Source organism: Taeniopygia guttata, chromosome 3 (genome assembly GCF_048771995.1).
Source record: "Taeniopygia guttata chromosome 3, bTaeGut7.mat, whole genome shotgun sequence".
NCBI lineage: Eukaryota > Metazoa > Chordata > Aves > Passeriformes > Estrildidae > Taeniopygia > Taeniopygia guttata.
The window spans coordinates 110,358,124-110,378,687 of NC_133027.1; the positions used below are offsets into that span (position 1 = coordinate 110,358,124).

The 20,564-nt window shown below is 39.8% G+C and overlaps 1 protein-coding gene across 3 annotated transcripts in view; it reads left to right on the forward strand.

The window, feature by feature from the left end:
* Nucleotides 1-20,564, forward strand: part of SPTLC3 (serine palmitoyltransferase long chain base subunit 3) — a 108,796-nt gene that overhangs the window by 28,344 nt on the left and 59,888 nt on the right. Inside the window, exons 2-3 of one of the 3 annotated variants that reach the window (XM_072927619.1) lie at nucleotides 1,406-1,473; nucleotides 3,412-3,580. In XM_072927619.1, the coding sequence (XP_072783720.1) occupies nucleotides 3,464-3,580 (117 nt within the window). In that variant the 5' untranslated portion in view covers nucleotides 1,406-1,473; nucleotides 3,412-3,463. Of the gene's footprint in view, nucleotides 1-1,405; nucleotides 1,474-1,535; nucleotides 3,581-20,564 lie in introns of those variants that run through there. The other 2 variants (XM_072927620.1, XM_030269221.4) reach the window with 2 other exon arrangements.

The window sequence follows — 20,564 nt, forward strand, 5'->3', positions numbered from 1 at the left end:
CCCTGTTGTTAAACCTTGTCTAAATAAACTGCATATATTTTACTTCACTTTTGCACCACACTCCTCAGCACTTTGTCTCAGAGCATTTAAAATGGACTTAAACACTTTTCTCCTGATTTCAGTGTGAGTTAGCAAAAATGCAATGGTGTTAACAGGATGATGACAAAGCAAGGAATAAAACCTAGAACATGGGGATTCATAACCTAGAACCTGGGAATTAATTGATGGTTTTCCAGCAGATTTATAGTAATTGTAGTCACATCTTAGAAATTTTGCTAGCATTTTTTGAGAACACGGTGTGTGGTTTGCTGGGATTCTTAGAAATTCACCATCTTCTTGTCAAAGTATGAAGAGTGTCCAGTACCCAAGCCACTAAAGAGAAGTGCACATACAATCTTAGCAGGATTGGTGTCCCCTGCAGTTGAATACACACAGTTCTTGTACCATCAGCACAGCAGATGATTTCCTCCCACTTCCCAGAATGATAAAAATAGGGTATTGCTAGTGGTGGTTTTGGTGTTGCAAAGCAGATAATTACTGAGTCCTTTCTCCAGTGTCCAGGCAGCACAGATCCTCATGCATTTAAATAAGAGATTTAGGTGTAGGTAACAGGTAACATGATAGATATATATGCAGAAGCCTGAGTAATAAATGAGATGGCTTTGAGTAAGATAGAGTTCTGAAGGGCACAATGATTTTGGGGATTTTTTTTTTTCCTCATTTGATTTGGGGTTTTTGGCTTTTTTCCTGCTTATTTTTTGGTTTGGGTTGGGTTTTTGTGGGGTTTTTTGTTTGTTTGTTTAGGTTTTGGGGGAGCTTGGGGAGGTTTCTTGGGAGGGGTGTTGTTGCTGTTGGGTTTTTTTTTTTGTTTATTTCTTTAGGTTTTTTCCTCCAGGAGAAATACCACATTCTGTTTACAGATAATTTTTTTGCATTTGGCCAGACTCATCCCTTCTATAAATCTTTTGCTCTGAATAGGATCAGGGCAGGAATTTTAGTCAGTTTCTAGTGGTATTTGTTTTGTGAATCCTGGCTTTTAGATCAAGGTTAACAGATATCCAAATGGGCAGCCCTTCTCTGAGTTTATTTTTTTAATCGCTCATTTAAACTCATATATAAATGTGTTATTTTTTAAAGTTCTATTTGTTTTTTATCTTAAATAATATAGCCATTGAAAACTAAAATTACCATAACACAGTTAATTTGCTATTTTATTCATGTGAGGACACTGATATTTCAGGGGTCTTAAAACAGATAGCAAGACCTAGAGCCTGGAACTAGCAACTGAATTTGCATTATCTGAACTGTTGTTTTAACTGGAGATTCCACCTCCCTCATGAACTTAACTGGGAAGGTAAAAAAGACACATACAATATGTTAATTTTATTGCTTTTTGCCTTGAAAGATGCTGAGCCTGTTGGGAAAAGCACCTGACAGAGGTGCTAGCTGGGACATGGGGACAGCACTACTGTGGTAAGTGTCCTTGCCTTTATCACAACAGGGGGAAGATGATCAGTAACTCCCTGAACAGATGGCATGTTTTACAGGTGTTTGATTTGCTGTGACAATCAAGGACACAATTCCCAAACGAAGAAAGCTCCTTGATGGGAGAGGGTTGCCAGGTGCAGAGAGAATGCCTTGCATTACCTTGTTCCATTTATCAGCCCATAGGGGATGGGTATGCAGGAGATATTGCCAACCATTCTTCCTGCAGGCTTATCCTCATCTCAGTCTCCTTTTTTTTTGCAAATATGAACTCTTAACTACTTAAGACCAACAATTTATTTTGCCACTATAATTGACATTATTAAATTCACAATTAATCTGTCAGTGAGCTATGCTTACAGATGCCTTAGTGAAACCTGAACAAAACTGATTCATACAGAAATTGGGTATTCTTGCCTAGAAAAAGCACCAAAAAGATAAAATGTTTAAAATCTGCTTTCTGATAGTGAATCTTGTAAAGCTGTGAGGCAAAACATTTTGGTGTTTTACTGCTTCTGTGTCATTTTAATGAATTAAGGGGTTATTTTCTTCCCCCAAAATACTACAGTCTTATTAATTTAAGTTTAGATCACTCTTAAGCAGGACCCAAAATTTTCTAGTACATTGATGATATCTCACTTTGCAAATTACTTCAAAGAAGAAAATATATTTTAGCAATTTAATATGTGTCTAAGATAAATTTTCCAAACCAACACAGTGTTTTTCCCTGTATATTTTCACAGTGGTTTATTTAACATTTCATCTCCTGCATTCCATGTACTCAAGTTCTAGGCTGCTCTTTCTGCATATAACTTACATTTCATTGCCAGGATGGCATAGCAATTTTCTATAACTAAAGAACTTCAAGTATTTTTATTCTCCCACTCTTTCCTCCTAACTGTTTTTCAAAAATGATATTATAGTACAGCTTTCCTTTAATCTGTCTCCACACTTATTTGAATTATTTTGGGAGGAAGAGATTCTATTAAATGCTACTAGAGATGTTTCTACTTTTACTTTTTTGTCACTAAAATCTGAAGCATGAGAATTTGATTCAGCAAAGACCATATATGCATTTTCACAATTAAAAACCTTTTTTCATAAAAGAAAGGATATATGTTAGCTGGCCTTAGTAGTTTCACATGTAATTAAAGCCTGACTTGTTTTAAAACTAATTGAATCAGCTTTATAAAAATCCATTTCTCATTCATTGTTATACCATGCCATTTATCCTGCTACTGACCAAATTGAGTTTGAAGGGACAGTTCACTCTAGTGAATAATTGTGCATGTGTCTGTAGTATCAAGCTCTTGATAAATTTTCATTTTATTAATAAAATGCTTTCCATTTCTTTGCAGGTACAATGTCGTGTCTGTCATGCTACTCATATAAGTAGAGATTAAAAGAAATTTTTTGAAGTGTTGGTCTGCTTTACTCAGGGCAATACTACCTGTTTTCAGCTAATATACTCTTCACAAGGTGAACCATGTAATTTTACAGATTACACTGCTAAAATTTTCAAAACATTTTTGGCGGTTTCTATGGCACTGAGTGTAATTCGGAAAAAGTAAACAAAAGTTTCTCTCTTCGAGGTATTTAAGAGGTAATGTATCTTTAAGTGTCTCCGCCTCTGAATCCACCCACTTCTTGATAGCTGCAGCAGTCTTGTTGACTCACAGAAGCCGTGTTCATGCAAGAGCCAGCGATGAGCAGTAATTTTCAGAGATTTTAACAGCACACCTCCTGCTATGTATTTCACATTCTAGCTTGCTGGGGCTGAAGCTATATGAAAGAAAGTTTTATGTTTTGAAGAGATTGCAAAAGATAGTTCCTCCTCTCATCCTGGAAAATCCTGACAGACCAGTTGGATACCTTTAAGGCCTTAACCAAGAACTTTATCTTCTCATCCCACTGTCTTTTTTACAGTAGAAAGACCCGAGACACCCTTAAGAACTGAGAATCTGAGTAATTTAAACAGATGGCTAATCCCAGTGCTGTGTGCAATGGACATCTACATCACCATCATCATCAGAAACAGAATAACCTCTTAAAAAGTGGAATATCTAAGAAAAATGGAATCACTAAAGGAACAAAGGTAAGGTTTCATTGTTTATCCTAATTGCCTCAATACTGCAAACAAATAGGTAGTTGCAACATTACTTATTATGCTATTTTTATGGTCTTCCTAATGTCCATTGAACACCTTGTACGGATTAGGCTTGTGTGTTAATTTGTAATCGTGAGACCTAATGCTGCTTTTGGCTCTCCTAAACTGCAGAGAGAGTTGGGAATGCTCATGCAAATGCTGTTGATCCCATGGACTGACTTAGCACCTAGTTCATATCAAACACAACAAACACAAGTAGTAACTTCCTTCTAAAGCTTAACCGGTGGTGGACTTGACTTTGCAATGTAGTAATCACTAGTGGAAAGCTGTTTTGTCAGCTTCAAGTGTGTAGAGTTTTAAAGTGTGATTTGTTGCTGTTCAAGTATAACAACAAAAATATGTAGGCAGGCAAAGCTGCCTTTTCATGTTTATATTTATGCAGGGATGGCATAGCTGATCCCCGCACTGATGCCTGCTATCCAGCCTTGTGCTGCTTAAAATCCAAGTCAGTTTATTTTCTATTTTCTTAGGCTGTTCTCTTTGAAGCAGCACTTCTCACATACATGAATATTTTGTAGAGCTGTTGGCACGTAACATCCTGAAGAATGAACAAATCTAAAAGTATATTTTTACCAAAAGAGCCCAAATCTTAAAGGTTGTCTCTCTGTGATACCTGTTCTGACTGGGAGCTTACTGTCTGTCTTGGAACTTCCTAATTCTGGATCTTGATGTGATCATTAGGAGAAAGTCTTGTTGTGACTGTAAGAAGGCTGGCTTTACAGCACGGTGTGGTAGTGGCAGGGGGGATGGAGAAGGTTGCTGGTGGAGCCTGTGCTCTCACCTAATCATCCCTGTTGGAGCTTTAGATAAGGACTGCGGTGAGGGCTCTGCTGTTTTACAAATAAACTGCTATCTTTTATCTTTCTCTAAATGGGGCGCTCACACACCTTAGCACTGTAATGAGGGCACGCCCAGTGTCATGCTCAATGGTTGTCTGGCTTTAGGTGTCTCTCCTGATATGAGTATTTCCCAATCACTGACTTGTGCTGGCTGAGGAAAGCAAAAAATCTTGCACAATGATTGAAAAAAGCCTTTCTTGGATTTGCTTCCAAAAACCTAATTCAATATCCTCTTCTATATCACGTACACTTCCTTGTCAATTTGTACATTAGCTGTTTGCCACAATGGTGTCCTAAGTCTTTGCTTTCCACTTGTGACAGATTTCAAGGACAAAGCTTTTCCATTCAGTTACTGTTAACCTGCTGCAAATGAGTGATTTTGAAATCCCAGGAGGGCATGAATTAGGATTTTCTCCTTACTAAAAAAAGAGAAGTAAACAGCTAGAGAAGTAATGGCTAATATTACCGAGCATGAGAAAAAAAAAAAAAAAAAAAAGGAAATAAATATTGGCCTGAAAGGGGTGGCAAAGAAATGAAGGAAATATTATTAAATGTACCTTGAAGATGAGTGGTCTCACAAGCACCACATGGTCAGAGGAGAAAGTGTTTTGCCCTGCTGTGTGACATCTGACAGTAGCACTGAGCCAGTTGTAAATGCCATCCATGGCTGAGGGAAGTGAAGACTTAGAAAATTCAGGAGGCTTATCAAAGGTGGATTTGCTAAGTCTGGGTCGAGCACCGTGCTCCAAATTACATACCATTTCCCCTTTCTTCAAGCTCCAAACACAGAAAGAAGGAAACAATAACACAAGAGTCCTGAATGAACCAGGAATCTCATTCCTGGCAGGAATCTCCCCATTCCTGTCTGGTCTGTTTCCCCGCCCCAGCTGCCTCACCCTGTTCAGTGCTTATGCTTGATGCTATTTTACGGGAACAGATACTGTTCCTTCCTCCCTGCTCTGTTCAGGAGCCTCACTGCTGGAGGTGTGCACAGTCCTCCGTGCGCTTGTATTGGCCACTCCTCGCTGGGGTGTGCTTCCCACTTTCCAAGCTGGGATGTGAGAAGCAGGGAATATGGCAGCTCGGTGCACAATGGAAGGCTGTACAAGGCTTCCAAGTTTCTCTTAATTCCAGCCATTCTTCCTTCTTCCTCTTTTGCTCTTCAGCCACCTTGCCCCTGTTATAGATAAAAATTGATCCAGCTAAATTAAAAATGAAAAATAGAAATTTTGTTGTAGCGATTGAATTCTCTCTGAGCCAGCCACATGGAAAAGGACAGTGCCGAGCCCAGGATCGGCGCTGGGTGTGTCACAGAGTGGACAGCCTCAGCAGAGGTTCCCCCTGTGCCCACACACCACCCCTGGAACAAGCAGTTTTTATAGGGAATATTACGCCCGAGGCCGGGATTTTGGTGATCAGCCTTTTCTTTCCATTGAAATTCCCACATATTCATGAAGTCTCTTTTCTCTGTATTGGGGTAGAACGATTCGGTGTCTGGTGGTGATGAATGTCCCTGATGGAGTTACTGGAAGACGGCATTCAGGTGTATCAGCCTGGATCAACGCCTGGGCGTTCCTGTATCACCTCGAGAAATGACCCATCTCCGGGCCAGCCACATGTATTAGTTTGCAAATGAGGTTTTGTCAGAGACTGGTTTTCGAATATGTGGGGGCAACTCCCAGTGCCGATGTATGTACTTCCAACAATATCAAATATTACATACATGGTATTACACCAGCACGAATTATATTCATTACTCATAACACCCCTGTTTTTGCTAACACTCTGACACACACTTTTATGTACTTTACTGCCCATGCAGTAAATTAATTGACCATTAAACACCTTATATAACAGAAATATAGTGCTAGTATATTCAAGGGATGTGACTGGGGATGCTGTTTTTAGACTTGTGATAGTTCCAAAACTTTTTGGCTTAGTTACAGCTGTACTACTTTTCAAGGAGTGGGGAGGGAGAGATGCTGTGGTTTGAGAGAGGCAGGTAGTGCAGAGACTGCAATGAGTGAATGGCACAGTAAAGTCTTCTAAGGCCTATAGCAGTCGTTTTTCACAATTGTCTGACTAGAACATCAGACTTTGCAGAAATCAGCTCTATAAACCCTTTTTTTTCCCCAAGGGAGCCCCCAGAAACCACTGGCTTCAGGAAATTCTGGCTTTGGAAACATTGTTTTTGAAAAACGCTTGCTCAAGAACAGTGTGTTTTGCATCTTAATGATGTAAGAACATTTTATGTGTCTGTGCATGCTTAACAGAAATAGAGAAGAAATTTTGATACCACAAAACCCCTTGGGTTTCTAAAGAAAGAATTTTGTTTAATGGATTGGGAAAGGTGATTAGGGATTATCAAATGTGGGGGAGCAGGGAGGCTTTCTTTGCTTCTAGTATTCTGTGGCATACCAGGGACAGAAAGGAAGTAGCTTGAGTGATAAAGAATCAGTTAAGCATCCTACCAGAACATAAGTGGTTGCTTTTGGGGAAGTACTAGAGTGCTTTGGGGTGGAACTGCTTGTTCAGATAACTTCTGTGATTATTTTAAGTCAGATTCACTCAATTCTCGCTGATAGCACAGACTCTCCATGCACTTATGGACATCAGGTTTAACCATGTCCCCACAGCCATGCTGCATCCCGGTATTCTTTGGAAGCTGGGTCATAGTAAGACCTGAACTTTGGGAGGTGGGCTGTGGATCACATCTTCCACTTTGTTAGTGCTTTTAACAGAGGTAGATGCTTTGTATTCTTCCAGAATTCATAGTCTGGACTTGCCTTTGCCCAAAGCACAATTCAGTAGCTAACCTATTTATTTATGTAACTGTATTGGCCAGGAGAAGGTATTTTCCTAGTGATGGTTTCTTTGCTGTTATATTGCTATATTGCTGTTGATTGAGTATCAATAATAGGGGACATTGGATTTTTAAAACAATAAATATGGTTTTCTAGTGGAAATTTTTTTCCCTATAAAACACATGCACCAGTTCCATTTCTTTGCTAGATTACTTCCTTGGATGCCTTAGCCTCCAAGACATTATAAAGCTATTTGTAAACTCATTATTTTTATGTTCTGCACTAAGAATGGCAGGGCTTGGAAGAAATGTGTAGTCAACAAGACTGTAGGCTTTCCCAAGGATTTCAAGCTCCTGTGTGAAACCAATAAAGAACCTGGGATGAGATCCAGCACAGTAACATCTGTTCCACTTATCTGATGGCCCAAAAATTCGATAGTCTACAACACTTGGAGGCTCCAAAATTCAGAAGCTGTTTATGTTTAACTTCTGTCCTGTTACATCTGAATTTCCTCCTAGCTGTTCTACTTAGCTTTTGGTTCCATATTCCAGCATCCAGTCTCAGTCCCTTCCATGCTCTTGGTACCCGAGTTTCTTTCCTCTCTTTTTTTGCTTTCCAATGTCACTTATTACCTAATGACAATCTTAAAGAAAACATTGATTGTTTAGAAATAGAGTCACGAAAGGAATATGCCATGCAACTGTTCTCATGGCAGTAACTTTCTTGTATGTTGTAAAGCCCTCCTGTAATTTCTTTCCTCTCTTTTCACAAATGTGGTCAGCACTTCAAGTATTTTTGCAAACCAGGTGTAAGTGGGTCATTTTAGATGCATACTCAATATAAATGTTAAAGATTCTGGTAGGAAAATAAATAAACTAATTCCCACAATTAGAGTCAAGCAATAAGGGTTATTATTAATAAGGGATGAGCAAGGGGAGAGGGTTAAGGCTGATCAGGCCTTTCCAGCTGCTTGCATGATCTACCAACATAATAGGATTTTTTTTCTGAAATATCTTCATATTTTGATATTGGTTTGGATAAAAACAAATTGAAAGAAAACTTCATTGAGTCCAGCCTGTTTCATTTGCAGCAGCTCAGGATTTTGGGCATTTTTCATTGTGCATGTGTTCATGGAAAGTGCAATTGCAATTTTCACGCAGGAAAAAGTTGAGATTTGGTTTTCAGTCAAATTCTCTGCCAATTGCTCTACCTGTTACTTCAGCTGCACCACAGATAAGACCTCCTCATCCTCAGTTCCTGGCTTCTTTTCTCCTTGGTTTCAAGCCTGAGAAATGTGTTGCTTTGCACCTGCCTTCTCAGATGATAATCACAGGTCTCGGATCCACGCCCTTGTTTCTGTCATCTGCCCTGCTATGTGATGAGCTCAATGCATTGGAAGCAGGAAACACTGAGGACATCTTTCTGCAGCCAAGGTGTCACCACTGTGTGAGCACATGTAAGAGACTCTGACTCTTGTGGAAGTGCTTTGAACTTGTTGCATGAGACTTTACACGCAAGGCTGAGATTTTTCACATAGCTCAATATATAAGGTTGGTCTAAAGTCATTAGCCTCTAAACACCTGGAAATCTCTAAATTCAGGTAATTAAATTTGCGCAGTATAGCCTTTACAGAAAGAGCAGATAGTAATTTACTTTGGCTTGAAAGATTCAGCATGTCAGATCTTTAAGGTCAGCCTCCACTTAGCACATCAACAGCCTATCCTTCTACTCATGACAGCAAGTAAATGTATTGGGAGGCTGGGTTAGCTACACATATATAACCCATAGCTGAGCTAAAATGCAAAAATAAATAGTATACAAGAGATAGAAACAAGAATGGCCTTTGAAAGAGGAATTTTGAAAGATTCTGGGGGCATGTAGCAGTGGCATTAGGTAAGCCAAAGATCTCCTGGAATCAACATTTGCAAGGAATATCAAGGGAAGCAAGAACAGATCTTACTGCTACAGTAGTAGTAGGTGAATGAACGAGGAAAACATGTCCCAACATCCCATGACTTAGTGACCACAGGTAAGATGTACTCTGTGCTTTCTTTGACTCACTTTTTATGATGAAAGTCGTCCAAGCCTCTGTGTTGTCAAACTACCAGCAGTGAAAGAAGGTTGAGTCGTGGATGTCTTGAGAAATGGCAACCCATACATGGGATCAGGAAGGAAGCACTCATGAGTGGTCGGTGATATCACATACTATCAGCTTTGGAAGCTTCCAAGCGTCAAAGATCCTTGATAACTGAAGAGAATGGTCCCACCTGTCTTCAAAAGGCAGATAATTTCTAGCAGAGGTCGCTTTTGGGAGCATAGAGAGGAAGGTGATTTGGAACAGAAAGCATAGATGTACCAGAGATAAATAAAGCATAGATGTACCAGAGATAAATAATGTTTGACTGACTTTCTTCTATGCTGAGATGACTAGATTTTTCTATGAGAGGTAAGTGATAGATGTCACCTACCTTGACATTGGTCATACCACAGTCATGTGCTACTTGGGACATTACAGTCTCGATGGGCAGACTACTCTATGGCTGGGTCATCAGGCTCCAAGAATGGTGGTTAATGGTTCATACAGTGCCTGCAGGCTGGAGGGGTTTCACTTGTGTGGAGAGGGAGTGGGAATCAAAATATGGGCTGCAGCAATGGGATATATGGAGCCTTTCAGGGCAAAACCCTGAGCGCCCTGCTGGGAATTTGGCCTTGACCTACCTTTAAAATATGAAGATAAAACAGAGACCATCTAGTCCAAGTGAGTCTGTGACCTTTCAATGCAAGGAGGCAGCATTTCTATGCTGAGTCAGCAACAGTGATCCAAAAATGGATGGAATTGATGCAGAACCTCAGTTAGGCTTCTATGAAAATTTGTCTGGCAAGCAGCTTATTTGTCTTCAATAGAGGTAATAGGTAATAGAAAGCCATGGCGTGGCTACTGCTATTGCCTGTCTATTTACATCCCTTCTGCATGAGAATTAATTACCTCTGCAAGCTTTAAGTGGCAGTCTGGCTTTCAGAAATGAGAAAGGTGAAATGCATCTTCTACCTGTGATGTCAGCAAGGGATGTGGCTGGATGTGTTCCATTGCAGAAGCAAGTTCATGAATAATAATGAGCTGAATGATAAGATTATGGTTGCTTAGGGCCTGTTTGGGTCTCTGTGTGAGCTGGCATATACAGGACCCAGGGATGACCACAGAACACTGAATGAAATGAAAACAGTACATTTATTTCTATTACCTTGTCAAACTAGGGATCCCCCAAAGCAGCACCTAGGCAGACCCATATGAGCAGGGACACCAGAGAACTCAGTTCTTGCTCAGTCCTTGTGAAGGATCTCTGAACATGCTGTTTTCACCTGTATTTCAGGTGTATTTCACCTGTCACAGGTGTAGATTAGCTCCCTGCTGTGATCTTTCCCATCCTCAAGCATGTTCGTTTGAGTGCCTCAAAATCTATCTCAGGTCTCTTATTGAAACACAGACATTGAACTTAGCCAACACACAAAGCTAAACAACTATTGGTATATGTGTTTTTCTACACCTCAGCTGCAGATCACTTCAGCATGTTTATAATTCTCCTCAACAATCTTCTGTTATGTTCCCACAGTTTCTATAAAATCAGACTTTTCACCAGAAAAATGTTTAGCATCATGCTGCCTCTCTCAAAGCTTGCTCTTTGCATGTGTGCAGTGGTGTTTTGAATACTAGTTTAATAGGGTATAAGACAACTGTAAAGATCCTAATTCATCATGATATGCAGGTCTGTATCTTCTGCCAATAGATATATGAACCTTCTCGTGGATTTTTGTATTTTACCTTCCTTTTAAATAAAAGTAATTTTTGTTGTGGCTAGGACTGTGGCATTAACCAGCAAAGCAGGAAATTAAATTTCCCTACAATGACAAGTGGCTCAGCCAGAGAATTTCTGCCATTCCTGGCAGCTAATTTGTCCACAGAAAATATTTTGAGAAAGCAACCCAGCCAGGAATTTTGTGAGGCTATTGTCTGAGAGTTGTCATTGTGGAATGGATATGGAATTGTGGGGTGGAATATAGAAAAAAAATGCCAGTTAAAGAGAAGAACAGGCAGCAGGACCAGCGGTGTTTTGTGCCAGATTGAAGAGGAACTGAAGTGTTTTGCACTTAAAGATACATGAATTCAGACAGATGACCTTTAGTATAAAACTGTGAGGTGAAGAGCTGAATTTCCAGGGTAAATGCCATCTATATACATCCATGTCTTCAGAACAAAGTAATATTTAACCTATTCTGGCCAGGTGTCTTTCTCCCACCTGAAGTATTTTGAATTTCCTGAATACCAGTGTAGATATAATACACTAATGCCTTATCTGTTCGACTGATCATCTCAGTGTTTTTTTGGGAGTCATTCAGCTGTATTCTTGCCTTCATTCCTTTGATCATGCACAGGCATGTGCTCTGTCATTTCCCCCGCTTCCAAAAATTTTGGTCTTCTCCGTCAGCCTACCAAGACATGAGGATTTATTCACCTAAAAGAGAAATATAGAAAGAAAAATTTGAGATGCAGTGCTGAGACTTGTAGCCATTTCAGCTGACATAATGCTGCACTCTGCTTCCTCCAGGAATTTCCATTTGAGTTTTTGCTTCCCTCTTGCTGCTGCTGATTCATACAATCTGAAAAGCTGCTGTACATCTTTCAATGTGACTCACATTGTACTTATCTGAGACTTCAGCCTGGCTGATCTCACAGCCCAAAGCTGTCAGCTTACACCTGGTATCACGGCAGCCAATTTGTATATGTTCTTGAGTTTCCCGGGCCTGTTCTGCAGGAGAATGCCTCAATCTAGCTTAGAATTTCCATTCCCTGCCCATTTGTTGTCTTTCCACAAAACTTTGTCTTCTGGAAGGAAGATAATCTTCTTCCCCTGTCATCAGCAGGTTGCACTTCCTGCAGGTAAAGGTAAGCTGCAGTCAGGTTCTTATGCACACTGTTGTGGGGGGATCTGCAAAGATCAGCCACACTGCTGCCTGGAGAGGGCAGGACACAGAGATTTCCACCCAGTCCCAGTAGCCATGTATCAGTGACTAGTGATTTACATGAGATCTTGGAGGTCAGGAAATACCACCTGAGAAATAAATTTAAGACCACCTTTGGCTACACCACCTATGGTCACATTGTCAGCTATTCCATGAAAGAATCCCAGCCCCATGATCCAATGGAATGCATCTCCTGGTGACCGACCTCAAAACTTTGGGTGCTACACAGATCCCAACACCAAACTATAAAACAATTCAAAGGGAACCAGATTTTTTGAAGGCATTTCATGGTGCAAGAATGCATTTGAAAAATCATGTTTCCTCTGCTTTTTGAGATCATATTCATACAAGATTCTGAGTTTGAGCTTTTGAACTTCCTACAATCTCTTGACATCAGTCATGCTCAGAGGGAATGTTTTACTTTGTCTCTGGCACACAATGTGCATCTGCAAGTCTCTTGAAGTCATCTCCTTTTTATAAAGGGGTCTTTATAAATTGCTCCCCTGTGCAATATTTTCCTTGCATCACTGTTACAAAAACAGCTTGTTTGCTTATGTGGGTGGTAAAAGTGTCTGGGAGGTTCTAGCAGATATAAGGATGTGTTAATCTTGAAGAGGGGAATCTTCTTGGCTTTTGATCTATGTTGAACAGAAATGAAACAAAACTCTTCATCAAACTGTTTTAATGCAATTGTCACCCCTTTTGCTCTCTTGTAATCACAATCATCCACCCCTGTCGGCCTTATCCTTAGTTTCTTTCCACTTGCTTTAGGTTACAAAAAACCCTTGGGGAAATAAGCCTTTAAGTATTGGATTGGTGCATCTGTGGGTAAATAAGTAGTAAGGGGTGTTACAAAGCAGATTCTCATTTTTCTATGTGTAAACCCAGTTTTATCCCAAATAAGAAATTACTTTATCAAATGATCTGGGAAGAATCCCATGTAGCCAAAACTTGTCTATTGTTACTTTTTGTCTCTCAATACATATTTTAACAACGTCTTTTCAGATTGAAGTCAGAACTTTTGCTTCTTAAATCTATTTCTTACCCATAACCAAACAGGAAGTACAGATTCCAAAACGAAAAATACATGTTTGCCAAAATCTACAACTCTCAAAGAAAAAAGTTAGTTTTCTTGTTTTTCATTCTGAAACAAATAATGATGTTGATATATACCACATCTAATTGCTTATTCTTAAAATCTGTTTTCAAGCATTAGGAAATGTAACAATTCCATAATTTGTGTCTGTTTTCAGTTGCATATTGATGGTGTGCATAGTGTGAAATGTGGGATATGCTATGAGCACTAGCAAGTTAGCAAAATAATTATGAGGTTGCGTCCAGAGACAGGAGACTTGTGCTTTGGGAATGGAGGTGCAGCTCTAATAAAATCTGGTTTCACCTTGGGTTGAACCTATTGTCCGAGAAGAGGTGTAATTTATTACCTCCCTGAAGAAGAATTAATTGACCTTCTTTCATCTCTTACTCACCACTGAAAGGTAAAGAAATAAAATTGTGCGCACAATGACTGTGTTGAGCCAAAGATATTCAGGATCAAGAAGGGCTTCAGGGAGGCTGTCTTTTGTCCACATGTCTATTGTAAGGATGAGGAGCTGAACAGACTGTCCCCTTGGTCCTCTAGCTGAGGATTTGTTGTTACAGCAGCAGTTTTCAGCATAAAGTAATGTCTGCAAGATCATTCCACTTCCCTGCATGTATACTGTCTTCCAAAGCACACAAAGGTCGCCTGTCCCTTTCCAACAAAAATGTTCTTTGCACTTCATTAGTGTCTTGCCTCTTAATCTCATCTCTGTTGAGATGAGAAAAATCTTTTCCTTTTAATTGTCTTCTTCTTCACCTCTGTCATTTGGTAAAGAAATCACAGTAGGTTTTGCAACAGAGAGACATCTCTGGAGCTTATGCAAGAACTAAAGTCAACAGACACTCTACTAGTAGTAGTATGACAGTATAGTATGACCAAGCATGACAGATCAAAAATGGAGCTCTTTTAGGTTCCATCTCATCCCCAACCTAAAGTATCCATTCATTTACACTTTTGAAAATCTTGTATTAACTTCCTTATGCTTCCACCACAGCATAATTAAATCAAGCATGTCAGAAGGTAAAAATGAGTTTTATCTATCAACAGGTAGAAAACATTTTAAAATTTGCAGAGATAAGGTAACATTAGGAGGTTTTTATATCTGTGATTCATTATAACCAAAGACCTTTAGAATTCTTGCATGTGGGCTGAGAATCACATGAGTTTATTTAAGTAAATGGAAGCATCATTTCAATCTGGTTTTTTGGGATCATTATGAGAGACTTGGGCTTCTTTTACTCTTTCAATGTGTACCTGCTAAGAATCAGGGTTGTAAGCTTGTGATTTTGTTATAAAGATGTTAACATCCATAGGAAACAAAATTTCAATCAATGGCAAATTATGCAGATTTTTACAACATCAGGTAGGCTTATTTGATTTTATTCCCCACTGAACATTTTGTATCTGTCTGAAATGTATGTGATTGGGGAGAGGAATGTTATATGAGAGGAAAACCCCACCTACATAGTTTGAGCTTTCAGCATAGTAGCATTATAAAATCTTGGCAGCTTTCCTAAAGAAACAAAATTTATATAGTGATGCTATCTGTCTGTCAACTCCTTAACAGCTTGTGAACTCATGAGCCATTTTCCTATCATCCACTCTTTGCTTTAAGTGGGCTTTTGGACACATGAGAAAGGCCCAGCACCTTCCCTGCTGAAATAATAGAAGCTGCAGTGTGCACTCATTCCAGTGACCTGGGCAATCTGCAGCAGGAAGGAGATTTAACCTATGCTCCAAAAAAGAAAGAAGTTTCTGTCAGAGTGTTCCTTTATATTACATGAAAGCCAACACGAGACACACATAAACAACCCCAGAAGTTATTATTCCCAGAGCTCACAGTGCCCTCTTTACTTGTGCCTTGAAAATATAGCCTAAAGAGACTGATAGAGGATAGTTTGAGGGTTCTTTAGTTTTCTTTTTTTATTGAGTGATTGTTTGCTGGAGAAGCTAATAATCTCTGCACTTTGTTACTTCTCAATAAGTAATCACCATGATTGACTGACAATAATTTGTTCACAGACTCCACTGTTTGCTGCTTATTCCTGTATTTCTTTTTTCTAGCCCAGGACATCTTCCTGGTTTATGGCTGCATTTCAAGGCTACATTTATTCATTCTGCACAGTGTGTGGTATTCTTGGCTGTGCTACATCCTCACATAGATGCATGGCCAAAAAAAAAAAAAAAAAAAAAAAAAAAAAAAGAGACATTTTCCACAAGGAAATGTGGAAAGAAATTGCAGGGATTGCAATGCAGTATTTCAGCAGAGGTGGGCATTGATCATCTGTAACAAATTATATTTGCCAACTGTACCTTCTTGGAATAGGAGACAACTTTATCTATAAGATTATGGTGATAAAAAGATTTACCAAGTCTGATGATAAATCTTTTGACACAATTTCTTGAAACTTGTGGTAGAAGCAAAGAAACCAGTGTTACTTTCTATGCTATTGGATAAAGGAATATTTTTCTTAACTTGAAGCAGATGCTGGAGTCTTTTTCTTTATTAGCTTCATTTAGCCATGGTTAAAACAAGCTGACACACCTGTGCTTTATCTATTCACATCTTCTCTCAGATCATTGCAAAACTGAATAGAAGTTTGTGATTTTGGAGGGTTTTTCAGTCCTATTGTTCAACATGTAAGGTTTATCAGAGCTCATAAACAACAGTGTTTTAACAGTTAAGTAAGTAAAAACATTAGCACTGCATTGAAACACTCTGAGTTTTGAAAAGAGAATTCAATTGAGTGGGGAAGATGGGAGGAATAAAAAAGTGCATACACATGAAAGGCTTTGAAAGGGAAGGATGTCTCAAACACTGACAGAAATAGGTCTTTATGTATGGATACTGGTCATTTTTGCATTGGAAAAAATAATTCTCAACCTACCTGGTATCTAATTTATTTAATACTGATTAGTTTCATATTAAGGGTGATCATCATCTGGGTACAAAGCTGATTATGTCATAAGCATTTTAGAACCATAAACAACTATAAACTTCAGTTAAGGTCCCACTTTCACACCTGAGAAAGACATACTTGGAAATGAGACACTCATGTCTGCAGCAATTTGTAATTATTCAGGTGTCAATATTGAGGACAAGGAATCAGAGTTGAAATGTTGTAACTCCTCCTCATTTCAGTGCAATCTCTGTTAGTGAATCACAGAATAATGAGGTTGGAAGAAACCTCTAAGATCAAGTCCAACCTATGCCCTAACACCTCAACTAAACTAGATCACCAAGTGCCATGTCCAGTCTTTTTTTAAACACATCCAGAGATGGTGATTCCACCACCTCCCTGGGAAGACAGTTCCAGTACTTTATTATTCTTTTGGTGAAAAATTTTTTCCTAATATTGAACCTATATGTTCCCTGATGTAGCTTGAGACTGTGCCCTCTTGTTCTGACAGTTGCTGCCCAGTGGAAGAGACCAACCCCAACCTGTCTGCAACCTCCCTTCAGGAAGCTGTAGAGAGCAATGAGGTCACCTCTAAGCCTCCTTTTCTCCAGGCTGATCAACCCCAGCTCCCTCAGTCATTCCTCACAGGGTTTGTGTTCCAAGCCCCTCTTCAGCCTTGTTGCCTCCTCTGGATGTGCTCAAGCATCTCAATGTCCTTCCCAAACTGAGGGGCCAGAACTGGGCACAGCACTCCAGGTGTGCCCTCACCAGTGCCGAGTGCAGGGGGAGAATGACCTCCCTGCTCCTGCTGGCCACACCATTCCTGATCCAGGCCAGGAGCCATTGGCCTTCTTGGCCTCCAAGGCACATTGCTGGCTCATGTTCAGCCGGCTGTCAACCAGCACCCCCAGGTCCCTTTCCACCTGAATACTTTCCAGCCACACTGTCCCCAGCTTGTAACGTTGTAGGGGATTTTTGTGGCCAAAATGTAGAACTTGACACTTGGACTTATTAAACTTCATGTTGTTGGACTCTGCCCATCCATCCAACCGATCTAAGTCTCTCTGTAGAGCCATCCTACCTTCCAACAGATCAACACAAGCTCCCAGCTCAGTGTCATCACAAAGAGCTCTCTCCAAGTGCCATGGGCCGGGCCGGGTGGAAATGAGGGAGTCAGATAAAGCAGTGGCTGGACCGGAGAGTCCGGCTCGCTCGGTTGTGCCGCGCTGCAGTCAGCAGTGCTCAGCAGTGTGGCGGGGCTCGGGTGGAGGCAGGTGGAGGTGCCCGAGGGAGCAAAATGCGCTGTGAGAACTGGGGCAGGGGCGTGCCAGGTGCGCTGGGGTTGCTGGCGTAGCCCCGAGCTACGGAGGGAAAGCCAAGAGGAGGTGAAAGGTGGACAGGTTGAGTCTGTGGCAGGTGATCTCAGCCAGGATGACGGCCAGGAACCACAGGGAGGAGTGACTCAAGGAGGGGAAGATGGAGATCTGTAAGCAACTGCAGTCTTGAAGGGAGTTGGTTTTCTTTTTGGTTTTCTTTCTTCATAAATAGCAAAGAAATAAGGGTGTAAAGTGGGTAGCTGCAGAATCACAAATAATTTCACAGCTAGCATGTGTATTGACTAGCATGTAGTACTTGGAAATAAAATACTTTAGTGTTGACTGAACATTTAGTTAAAACAGAACAGCTGCTACTGCCAGCTCTATTCTATACTCCCATTAGGAGAATTCTATCTCCTTTGTAACTGGTACAATACTTTTCGTCACTTTTTCCTAGTGTGTAAGAGTGCTTTAATCCATTTTGTTATACATTCTTCAAAGGTATACTTCAATTTTTAAAAATTTTCTTTCTAGCTCCAAAATTGCAGTGTTTCTGGGGAAATGTGGTGTCCTCTGCAGCATACCTCATAAGATACAAAAAGCAGATTTGAAGGTTGTGTGGGACTGAGATGGATCTTAGGAAATGAGTATAGAATTGTAAGGATTTGTGTAGGAATGCAAGACTTCCACATTACTCTACTGAGATTTGTAACACAGGAAAAAGTTGTTAGCACTTAACTCGAGTTCGCTACAGAGACAAAGGAATATATATGGAATTTCAAAATAATTCCACTCAGCTTTGCAAACCAAGTGGTCAGATTTTGGAATGGCTCCCACAGAAAATAAAAATATTTCAAAATTCTGTGGTCTGTGATCTTCTCTCTTGATGGTGCAGGAATGCCTGTGTCAAATATTTTCCATTCCTGGTGTGGATTTATTCCCCCAGAGGTTGTGCTCTGTTTTAATGTAAATAATCTATATGGTGTGATGCACCTGAGAGAAGATATTTTAAATATTTTACATTCCATTCCACTCAAGACCTATGTGATAATCTGAACTTTAAGCATAATTATCTTTTCTACCTGTACATCTTCACTGCAATATCTGTGGCATTTTCTGTTCTCTTGGTGTAGGAGCCAACCTTACCCCCTTAGCTGATAGAATCCCAATTTGGATTCTCCTCCATTGGTCAATTTTTTTAAAAAATGAAATTCTGATCTGTTTTGTTAATAAACAAATAACGGGGGATACTGCATTTTACCCCATGTTTTCACTTACTGGGATTCTGTCAGAATAAAGCAGAAATGCATTGGTCAAGGCAGACCTTTAAGTAAACTACTCATACAGATTCTATGTTTTAGAATATTTGATATGAAGTGATATCATCTCTTGGCACGCTTTTGTCTGGCTCTTCCAAATTTGGCATGACTTTTTGCTGGTACCTTTCAAGATCTCTTGGGGAAGCCATTGCATTTCACTGGACATTTCTGTATCATTTTCACACAACAGCTCCAGTGGACATGGCTGTACTGAGCACTGGGCTTAGTCTGAACTGCCTTCATCCAAAATGGGAAAACTTCCATTCACTTCTCTCTTGATTTAAAGCTAGAGCTCATAGAGCACTTCAGGGATTAGGCTGTTTTTCTGGAAGCAAAATTCATCGTTTTTCAAAGTCTCTCTAGGGCCTTGTTCTGGTGCTCACAGCTGTGCTTCCCAAGTACCAAGTCACACTTTCTTCAGAGCTCATACTGCCTTAGCTGCATTCCCCACCGAGACTGGGGATTTGCCTCATCACCTGCTGGGGGGCAGCTCTACCTGAGTTTTGTTCAACAGCTTCCTCTGTCTTCCTCCTAAACAGAATGCAGCCAAAAAATTGTGGCACAGGAAGTGCAAATAGTATTTTACTATACTGTCTTCCAGCAGCTTTAGAGATTAGCTTTGGTCCATGAAAATAAAGAAAAAAGAGGGGTGGAAAAAGAGACAATACTATCTTGTATGAATTTGGTCCTCAGAGGGGGATATTCTTGAATTATGATGGTTGTTCTGCATGTCCTGCTTGCCATTCTTGATTTTGTATCAACTGATTTTTTTTGCACAGGCTGATGTTATTCCATTTGTGCATAAGGGAGCTGTCAGGATGGGTACATAGGATTTCTTAATTATTATTAATTTCATATTGAGTATGAGGGGAGTTCCCAGCTGTCCCCATGGACTGGGAAAGAACATAAATTCAGGAGTAATCAGATTATACTAATATTGTATCAGAATTCACTGTAAAGCATTATGTCTGAGATCTCTAAATAGTTACCTACAGGAGTGTCTCCTTGGACAGATTTTGCTAGAAGTTTCTGTCATGGGACCTCAAGTAGTTTGTTGGGGTTTTTTTTCCCTATTGTAGCTGAACTTTATCATTCTTTATTAACTGATTTCTATCATGGAACACGCTACTGGGATCATTTTGCATATGTGGACATTTTTCACAAGTAAATTATATTTTTCTCTGCTGGATGGTAGGCTGTAAGTATGTAGTTCATTCTCTCAGGGGAGTTCCTGGACAAACTAAAATTGTTGGAACAAATTTGAGACCTCTCTCCACTGCAGTTGAGAGAGAAAACTGGGACCTTTTGTCATTGTTCATTATTTGCCTCTTTCAGAAATACATTTGTAGCAGTCATTATAGAAGGGCACAACATTTTCCTTATGCTCAGGTTTGTATTTTAGGGTTTTTTTCTGCAGATGTGGAAAGGTAGCAGCAAAACATGAGGTCTTCTTTATCTTCTGTGTGAACTTTTACTGTTATTTGCTTATCGTGTATAAGTTTTATCAGTAACTTCTTTCTTTCAGAAGTAAGAGACTACTTTACCAGTATTTTAAAATCTTTACATTTTGTTGTGCTTTAAAACCATGTTCCATTTACATGAGCCTTCCTTTTGGA